Genomic DNA, 11,091 nt, shown 5'->3' on the forward strand with positions numbered 1-11,091 from the left:
CTCTCACTCTGCCGTCTCACTCTGCCCTCTCACTCTGCTGTCTCACTCTGCCCTCTCACTCTGCCGTCTCACTCTGCCCTCTCACTCTGCCGTCTCACTCTGCTGTCTCACTCTGCCGTCTCACTCTGCCCTCTCGCTCTGCCCTCTCACTCTGCCCTCTCGCTCTGCCCTCTCACTCTTCTGTCTCACTCTGCCCTCTCGCTCTGCCCTCTCGCTCTGCCCTCTCGCTCTGCCGTCTCACTCTGCCCTCTCACTCTGCCCTCTCGCTCTGCCCTCTCGCTCTGCCCTCTCACTCTGCCCTCTCGCTCTGCCCTCTCGCTCTGCCCTCTCGCTCTGCCCTCTCGCTCTGCCGTCTCACTCTGCCGTCTCACTCTTCTCTCTCACTCTTCTCTCTCACTCTGCCCTCTCACTCTGCCGTCTCACTCTGCCCTCTCACTCTGCCCTCTCGCTCTGCCCTCTCACTCTGCCCTCTCGCTCTGCCCTCTCGCTCTGCCGTCTCACTCTGCCGTCTCACTCTTCTCTCTCACTCTTCTCTCTCACTCTGCCCTCTCACTCTGCCGTCTCGCTCTGCCCTCTCGCTCTGCCCTCTCGCTCTGCCGTCTCACTCTGCCGTCTCACTCTGCCCTCTCACTCTGCCCTCTCACTCTGCCCTCTCACTCTGCCGTCTCACTCTGCCCTCTCACTCTGCTGTCTCACTCTGCCGTCTCACTCTGCTGTCTCACTCTGCCGTCTCACTCTGCCGTCTCGCTCTGCCGTCTCACTCTGCCCTCTCACTCTTCTCTCTCACTCTTCTCTCTCACTCTGCCCTCTCACTCTGCCGTCTCACTCTGCCCTCTCACTCTGCCCTCTCGCTCTGCCCTCTCACTCTGCCCTCTCACTCTGCCCTCTCGCTCTGCCCTCTCGCTCTGCCGTCTCACTCTTCTCTCTCACTCTTCTCTCTCACTCTGCCCTCTCACTCTGCTGTCTCACTCTGCCGTCTCACTCTGCCGTCTCACTCTGCCGTCTCACTCTGCCGTCTCGCTCTGCCGTCTCGCTCTGCCGTCTCGCTCTGCCGTCTCACTCTGCCGTCTCACTCTGCCGTCTCACTCTGCCGTCTCACTCTGCCCTCTCACTCTGCCGTCTCACTCTGCCGTCTCGCTCTGCCCTCTCGCTCTGCCGTCTCACTTTGCCGTCTCACTCTGCCCTCTCACTCTGCCGTCTCGCTCTGCCCTCTCACTTTGCCGTCTCACTCTGCCCTCTCACTCTGCCGTCTCGCTCTGCCCTCTCACTCTGCCGTCTCGCTCTGCCCTCTCGCTCTGCCCTCTCGCTCTGCCCTCTCGCTCTGCCCTCTCGCTCTGCCCTCTCGCTCTGCCCTCTCGCTCTGCCCTCTCGCTCTGCCCTCTCGCTCTGCCCTCTCGCTCTGCCCTCTCACTCTGCCGTCTCACTCTGCCCTCTCACTCTGCCCTCTCGCTCTGCCCTCTCACTCTGCCGTCTCACTCTGCCGTCTCACTCTGCCCTCTCACTCTGCCCTCTCGCTCTGCCCTCTCGCTCTGCCGTCTCACTCTGCCCTCTCGCTCTGCCCTCTCGCTCTGCCCTCTCGCTCTGCCCTCTCACTCTTCTCTCTCACTCTTCTCTCTCACTCTGCCCTCTCACTCTGCCGTCTCACTCTGCCCTCTCACTCTGCCCTCTCGCTCTGCCCTCTCACTCTGCCCTCTCACTCTGCCCTCTCGCTCTGCCCTCTCGCTCTGCCGTCTCACTCTTCTCTCTCACTCTTCTCTCTCACTCTGCCCTCTCACTCTGCTGTCTCACTCTGCCGTCTCACTCTGCCGTCTCACTCTGCCGTCTCACTCTGCCGTCTCGCTCTGCCGTCTCGCTCTGCCGTCTCGCTCTGCCGTCTCACTCTGCCGTCTCACTCTGCCGTCTCACTCTGCCGTCTCACTCTGCCCTCTCACTCTGCCGTCTCACTCTGCCGTCTCGCTCTGCCCTCTCGCTCTGCCGTCTCACTTTGCCGTCTCACTCTGCCCTCTCACTCTGCCGTCTCGCTCTGCCCTCTCACTTTGCCGTCTCACTCTGCCCTCTCACTCTGCCGTCTCGCTCTGCCCTCTCACTCTGCCGTCTCGCTCTGCCCTCTCGCTCTGCCCTCTCGCTCTGCCCTCTCGCTCTGCCCTCTCGCTCTGCCCTCTCGCTCTGCCCTCTCGCTCTGCCCTCTCGCTCTGCCCTCTCGCTCTGCCCTCTCACTCTGCCGTCTCACTCTGCCCTCTCACTCTGCCCTCTCGCTCTGCCCTCTCACTCTGCCGTCTCACTCTGCCGTCTCACTCTGCCCTCTCACTCTGCCCTCTCGCTCTGCCCTCTCGCTCTGCCGTCTCACTCTGCCCTCTCGCTCTGCCCTCTCGCTCTGCCCTCTCGCTCTGCCCTCTCACTCTGCCGTCTCACTCTGCCCTCTCACTCTGCCCTCTCACTCTGCCGTCTCACTCTGCCCTCTCACTCTGCCGTCTCACTCTGCCGTCTCACTCTGCCGTCTCACTCTGCCGTCTCACTCTGCCCTCTCACTCTGCCGTCTCACTCTGCCGTCTCACTCTGCCCTCTCACTCTGCCCTCTCACTCTGCCGTCTCACTCTGCCCTCTCACTCTGCCGTCTCACTCTGCCGTCTCACTCTGCCGTCTCACTCTGCCGTCTCACTCTGCCCTCTCACTCTGCCGTCTCACTCTGCCGTCTCACTCTGCCCTCTCACTCTGCCCTCTCACTCTGCCGTCTCACTCTGCCCTCTCACTCTGCCCTCTCGCTCTGCCCTCTCGCTCTGCCCTCTCACTCTGCCGTCTCACTCTTCTCTCTCACTCTTCTCTCTCACTCTGCCCTCTCACTCTGCCGTCTCACTCTGCCCTCTCACTCTGCCCTCTCGCTCTTCCCTCTCGCTCTGCCGTCTCACTCTGCCGTCTCACTCTGCCCTCTCACTCTGCCCTCTCACTCTGCCCTCTCGCTCTGCCCTCTCGCTCCGCCCTCTCGCTCTGCCGTCTCACTCTTCTCTCTCACTCTTCTCTCTCACTCTGCCCTCTCACTCTGCTGTCTCACTCTGCCGTCTCACTCTGCCGTCTCACTCTGCCGTCTCACTCTGCCGTCTCGCTCTGCCGTCTCACTCTGCCCTCTCACTCTGCCCTCTCACTCTGCCCTCTCGCTCTGCCGTCTCGCTCTGCCCTCTCACTCTGCCCTCTCACTCTGCCCTCTCACTCTGCCCTCTCACTCTGCCCTCTCACTCTGCCGTCTCGCTCTGCCCTCTCACTCTGCCCTCTCACTCTGCCCTCTCACTCTGCCGTCTCCCTCTGCCCTCTCCCTCTGCCCTCTCCCTCTGCCCTCTCGCTCTGCCCTCTCCCTCTGCCGTCTCACTCTGCCCTCTCACTCTGCCGTCTCACTCTGCCCTCTCGCTCTGCCCTCTCGCTCTGCCCTCTCACTCTGCCGTCTCACTCTGCCCTCTCACTCTGCCGTCTCACTCTTCTCTCTCACTCTGCCCTCTCACTCTGCCCTCTCACTCTTCTCTCTCACTCTGCCCTCTCACTCTGCCCTCTCACTCTGCCCTCTCACTCTGCCCTCTCGCTCTGCCCTCTCGCTCTGCCCTCTCGCTCTGCCCTCTCGCTCTGCCCTCTCACTCTGCCCTCTCACTCTGCCCTCTCGCTCTGCCCTCTCACTCTGCTCTCTCACTCTGCCCTCTCACTCTGCTCTCTCACTCTGCCCTCTCGCTCTGCCCTCTCACTCTGCTCTCTCACTCTGCCCTCTCACTCTGCCCTCTCACTCTGCCCTCTCACTCTGCCGTCTCACTCTGCCGTCTCACTCTTCTCTCTCACTCTGCCCTCTCACTCTGCCCTCTCACTCTGCCGTCTCACTCTTCTCTCTCACTCTGCCCTCTCGCTCTGCCCTCTCACTCTGCTCTCTCACTCTGCCCTCTCACTCTGCCCTCTCGCTCTGCCCTCTCACTCTGCCGTCTCCCTCTGCCCTCTCCCTCTGCCCTCTCCCTCTGCCCTCTCGCTCTGCCCTCTCCCTCTGCCGTCTCACTCTGCCCTCTCACTCTGCCGTCTCACTCTTCCCTCTCGCTCTGCCCTCTCGCTCTGCCCTCTCACTCTGCCGTCTCACTCTGCCCTCTCACTCTGCCGTCTCACTCTTCTCTCTCACTCTGCCCTCTCACTCTGCCCTCTCACTCTTCTCTCTCACTCTGCCCTCTCACTCTGCCCTCTCACTCTGCCCTCTCACTCTGCCCTCTCACTCTGCCCTCTCGCTCTGCCCTCTCGCTCTGCCCTCTCGCTCTGCCCTCTCACTCTGCCCTCTCACTCTGCCCTCTCGCTCTGCCCTCTCACTCTGCTCTCTCACTCTGCCCTCTCACTCTGCTCTCTCACTCTGCCCTCTCGCTCTGCCCTCTCACTCTGCTCTCTCACTCTGCCCTCTCACTCTGCCCTCTCACTCTGCCGTCTCACTCTGCCGTCTCACTCTTCTCTCTCACTCTGCCCTCTCACTCTGCCCTCTCACTCTGCCCTCTCACTCTGCCGTCTCACTCTTCTCTCTCACTCTGCCCTCTCGCTCTGCCCTCTCACTCTGCTCTCTCACTCTGCCCTCTCACTCTGCCCTCTCGCTCTGCCCTCTCACTCTGCCGTCTCCCTCTGCCCTCTCCCTCTGCCCTCTCCCTCTGCCCTCTCGCTCTGCCCTCTCCCTCTGCCGTCTCACTCTGCCCTCTCACTCTGCCGTCTCACTCTTCCCTCTCGCTCTGCCCTCTCGCTCTGCCCTCTCACTCTGCCGTCTCACTCTGCCCTCTCACTCTGCCGTCTCACTCTTCTCTCTCACTCTGCCCTCTCACTCTGCCCTCTCACTCTGCCCTCTCACTCTGCCGTCTCACTCTGCCGTCTCACTCTTCTCTCTCACTCTGCCCTCTCACTCTGCCCTCTCACTCTGCCCTCTCACTCTGCCCTCTCACTCTGCCGTCTCACTCTTCTCTCTCACTCTGCCGTCTCACTCTGCCCTCTCACTCTGCCATCTCACTCTGCCCTCTCACTCTGCCGTCTCACTCTGCCGTCTCACTCTGCCGTCTCACTCTGCCCTCTCACTCTGCCCTCTCACTCTTCTCTCTCACTGCCCTCTCACTCTGCCGTCTCACTCTGCTTTCAGTGTGAGTAAAGTTTCAGAGTTTTTAGATGTACATCATTTCTCTGGAGTGTGACAGTGAGACTCACCATTGTTCTGATAGATCTAAAGAGGGGCTTCAGAGTGTTTGCCAGGGCGCCGTTAGGATTATTGATCCGCGTCAACTTTGTGACTTTTGCTTTTGGATCAATGTAGAGATAATTCAGACCAGCGGGGCCCTTGTATAAGATGTACCTGAGGATGGAGAGGGGGGGGGTAACCACACTGAACAAACTGTATTCATGCCTTACAAAGGATTCACTGAGAGGCGCCGGTACTTCAAAGTGTGGCCTCACCAGTCCACTGCTTGATTGCTTTCATCTTTGCAGGTCACGGCGGTGCCGTCACAGGCCCAGCTGAGCAGACCGACGGTCAGGATGAACCTCCACATCGTTCCCTGAAACAGACGGAAACGCTGCAGCACCATAACTGGGTTCACGCAGAAGTTAACCCTTTAACCCTTTGTGCGGTCTTAACATTGTGTTTACTCCCCTTGTCCTACGGGTCAGAAATGCCCCGCCCTACCAAAGCCCCAAAATAAAGCAACTTAATTGAATTTTAAATCTAAAATCTCTTTTGCATGATGAAACCACCTGTTATTTATCTATTCAACTCAATTCAATACATTTTTTATCATGTATGTTATGTTACACAATACAAAAAGACAATCAGCAGTTTTCAGGATAACACTTTTTTTTTTTTTTGGTCAGTTGGACCAACAGTTTTCTTATTTTCTCAGTTTTCTTTTACATAATAAAGGTTTATTATTGCTATTATATAAATATGAAGTAATTACTTCTGAATTAATTATATTGAAAGGGAAAAAAACAGTGAACTTTTTTCTGCTGTTTAAATGTTTTTGTAATTCACGGGTCAGAAATGACCCATAAGACGTGGGTCAGATACCAGCATCTGACCCACGTCTGAGGTACCAGAGGTACCAGAGGGATGTTTTATCCTCACACATAGCATCAGGCTCACATCCATTACGACCAGATTTACATTTAATGACGAGGGCTTTGCTGCGAGACTGTGCCAGAACCAGAGGAACCGGCTGCCCTGCACTGGGCTGCTTTACAGAACCAAGCCTCTATTTGAATAACAAATCAGAAGGAATATCTCGGTAGTTTATTCTTTAACATTATTTATTAGTAAATCAAACATAGACTTTGCTAAAGCTCTTCACTGCTTTTATAATTGCTATAACATTTGATTTTAGTAAAGAAATTCAAGCATTTTATTATGAACAAAAGTGAAGTGAATGAATTTTTTCACGTTGTAGAGCAGAGATATATGTGGACCTGAGCCACTGTTTCACTGCATTATTTCATCATTCAGCCCTCAATAAGATCAGACTTTAACCTCAGTCTGTGGTCAGAGAGGTGCTCTGCAGAGGAGTGGAACAACTCTTATTTATGGATTCAACATGTTGAATTTTAAACACTTTTAAACTATTTAAAACACTTTTAAACCATTTTAAACTCTTTTAAACACTTTTAAACACTTTGAAACGAATCACACACAGATGCACTACTTACTTTGCTGAAGGAATCAGACGGCGTCCTCAGCTCCAAACGTTTCTGCACCAGCTCTGGGACTTTATGGCCCCCCGTCTGCTCGGCCTTCCTTCCACTCGCAGTCATTTACGGGAAGAAAGCTGAAAACATGTTTGCTTTTCTCTTTGGAAACAGGGAACTTCGACCCCAAATCGTGATGAAACAAACTGAACCAAAGTCAACTTCTATTTCTCTGGAAATGAACCGATTTTTACACTTTCAGCTCCAGTTCCAGCTGGACTGGTCCCTGTGAGTCCTGATCACATGACCTCGGGCTCTGATCTGATCTGTTGCTCACAGGCTTTTATTTTGTAAAAGTCTGCTGCTCACAGGCTTTTATTTTGTAAAAGTCTGCTGCTCACAGGCTTTTATTTTGTAAAAGTCTGTTTCTCACATGCTTTTATTTTGTAAAAGTCTGTTGCTCACAGGCTTTTATTTTGTAAAAGTCTGCTGCTCACAGGCTTTTATTTTGTAAAAGTCTGCTGCTCACAGGCTTTTATTTTGTAAAAGTCTGTTGCTCACAGGCTTTTATTTTGTAAAAGTCTGTTGCTCACAGGCTTTTATTTTGTAAAAGTCTGCTGCTCACAGGCTTTTATTCTGTAAAAGTCTGCTGCTGTGGAACAGGAAAAGAAAGTAATCGGCGGATCCACCAAACATGGAGAAGGGTACGGAACTTTTACTCGGCCATTTTCATGTTAAAGTTCTTCCAGACGGCGGAGTCGACAGAACCAAAGTCATCTGTAAACACTGCCAAGTTGAATTGTCTTCTCAGCGTAGTAGTTCCAGTCTAAAATATCACTTAAAGGCAAAGCACACAACTGATAGCAGCAAGTCATTCAAGGAAACAGACAGTGGAGCGAGGCTTCTACATAAAAACTACAGAAAGATGCTGATGTTAAAAGTGTGTTTGCACAACAAATGTTATGGCACTTTCATTCATATGGCAGCACATTTAAAATAAAGCTAAATGCTAAAAGCTATACGCTACTTTTGGATTCATTTTTGGATTCTGCGTACAAATGCGATTAATCGTGATTAATCAGGGAAATCATGTGAATAATTAGATTAAACATTTTAATCGTTGCCCAGCCCTGGTTTAAAGCTGCAGTCTGCAGGATTTGTTGTTGTCATACGTAAAGTCCTACTTTTTGGCATTTTAAGAGTTTACATGATCTATCAGAACGCTTGAAGTTGAAAACGGTGACCTCCGTAGTCGCGAAATGCAAGAAATGCTTATTTTTTAACTGAAAAATAAAAAGTTATTCAACTTCCTGTCCCGCCCCTTCAAAACACATGAGAACTCGTGCACGTAGACGTGCACGCCAGATGCGCCTACACGACTCCTCATTCATCAACTCACCTGTCATTTGCGATCATGGAAGACACAGTAAGTAGACTAGCCCGTAATGAAGTTCAATAGTCCAGATAAATAAGCGTGGGGACGAGCCTACCTTGTATCGCGCGTGCACAATCGGTGATTGACAGGCAGCAGAGCCCAGCTCGTAACCTGATTGGTTACCTTTTACCGGTCCAGTCTGCAGTTTTGTAAACAAACCTGCTGGCTTTGGAGGGACCTAGCGGGACAAATAGGGGATCTAGAGAACTCATTTTTTTTTTGTATTGGGGTATTTAATGTACTAGTTCCAGGCATTATGCTTAAAAAGAGTTGCAGACTGCAGCTTTAAAAGCTTTAGATTGTGGTTCAGGGCAGCATTTTATTACCCCAGAACTCTGCTGAACAGAGTCTGAGTTACAGAAAAACTGAAGATGACATCAGAGACACGTGTTTAGTGGTGAAGTTTCCAGATTTAAACACACATATATGAGTCGTAGTTTCCTGTGTGGCTGCTGCTTCATGCACCTGACACACAAAGAGTCTGAACCAGGAAACACAGAAACAGACCTGAACCTGAGACCTGATCCTGAGACCTGAACCTGAACCTGAACCTGAACCTGAGACCTGAACCTGAGACCTGAACCCGAGACCTGAAACCGAGACCTGAACCTGAGACCTGAAACCGAGACCTGAACCCGAGACCTGAACCTGAACCTGAGACCTGATCCTGAGACCTGAACCTGAACCTGAACCTGAACCTGAGACCCGAGACCTGAACCTGAGACCTGAACCTGAGACCTGAACCTGAGACCTGAACCTGAACCCGAGACCTGAACCTGAGACCTGAAACCGAGACCTGAACCCGAGACCTAAACCTGAGACCTGAACCTGAACCCGAGACCTGAACCTGAGACCTGAAACCGAGACCTGAACCCGAGACCTGAACCTGGACTGAACGCAAAAACAAAACCTAAAACATGAAACTAAAAACGAGAGTCCATGGGCGTGACAGAGCCCCCCCCCTCAAGGGGTGGATCCCAGACTACCCTTAAAAGACTGAGGGTGGGAGGGAGGGGCTCGAAGCCGGTCAGGCGGGGGACCAGAAACAGGCATGTGGCTGTGGTATCGGCTTCGGGCAGCAGGAGGTGGTGGTCTGGCGGACGTCCAGACCGCAGACGGCGTGGCAGGAACAGGCGGTGGTCTGGCAGGCGCCCAGACCGCAGACGGCGTGGCAGGAACAGGCGGTGGTCTGGCGGACGTCCAGACCGCAGACGGCGTGGCAGGAACAGGCGGTGGTCTGGCGGACGTCCAGACCGCAGACGGCGTGGCAGGAACAGGCGGTGGTCTGGCGGACGTCCAGACCGCAGACGGCGTGGCAGGAACAGGCGGTGGTCTGGCGGACGTCCAGACCGCAGACGGCGTGGCAGGAACAGGCGGTGGTCTGGTCGGCACCCAGACCTCCGTCGACGTGGCAGGAGGAGGAGCCGGGAACCGTCCGACGGTCGGCCGGACGTCCGGCGGGGGGGGAGCCCCCCCTTTAAGGGATGGATCCCAGACATCCCCAATGTCTGGGGGTGGGAGGGAGGGGCTCGAAGTGGTGAGTCCATGGGCCGGGCCCCATGGGCTCTGAGGCTTTGTCGGGCCCTGTAGCCTCTTTGTCAGGCCCCGTGGGTTCTTGGTCGGGTTCTTGGTCGGGTTCTTAGTCGGGTTTCTGATCGGGTTCCTGGTCGGGATCCTGGTTGGGTTCCTGGTCGGTTTCTGGGACAGGCTCGTGGTCAGGTTCGAGGTCAAGTTCGTGACAGAGCCCCCCCCCTCAAGGGGTGGATCCCAGACTACCCTTAAAAGACTGAGGGTGGGAGGGAGGGGCTCGAAGCCGGTCAGGCGGGGGACCAGAAACAGGCATGTGGCTGTGGTATCGGCTTCGGGCAGCAGGAGGTGGTGGTCTGGCAGGCGCCCAGACCGCAGACGGCGTGGCAGGAACAGGCGGTGGTCTGGCGGACGTCCAGACCGCAGACGGCGTGGCAGGAACAGGCGGTGGTCTGGCGGACGTCCAGACCGCAGACGGCGTGGCAGGAACAGGCGGTGGTCTGGCGGACGTCCAGACCGCAGACGGCGTGGCAGGAACAGGCGGTGGTCTGGCGGACGTCCAGACCGCAGACGGCGTGGCAGGAACAGGCGGTGGTCTGGTCGGCACCCAGACCTCCGTCGACGTGGCAGGAGGAGGAGCCGGGAACCGTCCGACGGTCGGCCGGACGTCCGGCGGGGGGGGAGCCCCCCCTTTAAGGGATGGATCCCAGACATCCCCAATGTCTGGGGGTGGGAGGGAGGGGCTCGAAGTGGTGAGTCCATGGGCCGGGCCCCATGGGCTCTGAGGCTTTGTCGGGCCCTGTAGCCTCTTTGTCAGGCCCCGTGGGTTCTTGGTCGGGTTCTTGGTCGGGTTCTTAGTCGGGTTTCTGATCGGGTTCCTGGTCGGGATCCTGGTTGGGTTCCTGGTCGGTTTCTGGGACAGGCTCGTGGTCAGGTTCGAGGTCAAGTTCGAGGTCAGGCTCGTGGTCGGGTTCTGGGTCGGGTTCTGGGACAGGCTCGTGGTCAGGTTCTGTGGTCCCGTGGTCAGGCCCTGTGGCCTCTTGGTCAGGTTCGTGGTCCGGCCCTGTGGCCTCGTGGTCAGGCTCGTGGTCAGACCCTGTGGCCTCGTGGTCAGGCTCTGGGGCCTCGTGGTCAGGCCCTGTGGCCTCTTGGTCAGGTTCGTGGTCAGGCCCTATGGCCTCGTGGTCAGGCTCTGGGGCCTCGTGGTCAGGCCCTATGGCATCTTGGTCAGGTTCGTGGTCAGGCCCTATGATCTCTTGGTCAGGTTAGTGGTCAGGCCCTGTGGCCTCTTGGTCAGGTTAGTGGTCAGGCCCTATGGCCTCGTGGTCAGGCCCTGTGGCCTCTTGTTCAGGCCCTGTGGCCTCTTGGTCAGGCTCAGGGTCAGAGGCTGAGGCCTCTGTGGCTGGGGCAAGCTCTTGGAGGGCTGGGGCCAGCTCTTGGACGGCTGGGGCCAGCTCTGGGACGGCTGGGGC

The 11,091-nt window shown here is 55.9% G+C and overlaps 1 protein-coding gene across 1 annotated transcript in view; it reads right to left on the reverse strand.

The window, feature by feature from the left end:
• LOC142372724 (plancitoxin-1-like) overlaps positions 1-6,954 on the reverse strand; it is an 11,599-nt gene extending 4,645 nt beyond the window's left edge. The window contains exons 1-3 of the mRNA XM_075455679.1: positions 6,679-6,954; positions 5,437-5,537; positions 5,191-5,335 (exon numbers count right to left, since the gene is read on the reverse strand). Of these exons, the coding sequence (XP_075311794.1) occupies positions 5,191-5,335; positions 5,437-5,537; positions 6,679-6,783 (351 nt within the window). The 5' untranslated portion in view covers positions 6,784-6,954. The remainder of the gene's footprint in view (positions 1-5,190; positions 5,336-5,436; positions 5,538-6,678) is intronic.
• Positions 6,955-11,091: the final 4,137 nt, after the last annotated feature.

This window comes from Odontesthes bonariensis, chromosome 22, assembly GCF_027942865.1.
Source record: "Odontesthes bonariensis isolate fOdoBon6 chromosome 22, fOdoBon6.hap1, whole genome shotgun sequence".
NCBI classification, from domain to species: domain Eukaryota; kingdom Metazoa; phylum Chordata; class Actinopteri; order Atheriniformes; family Atherinopsidae; genus Odontesthes; species Odontesthes bonariensis.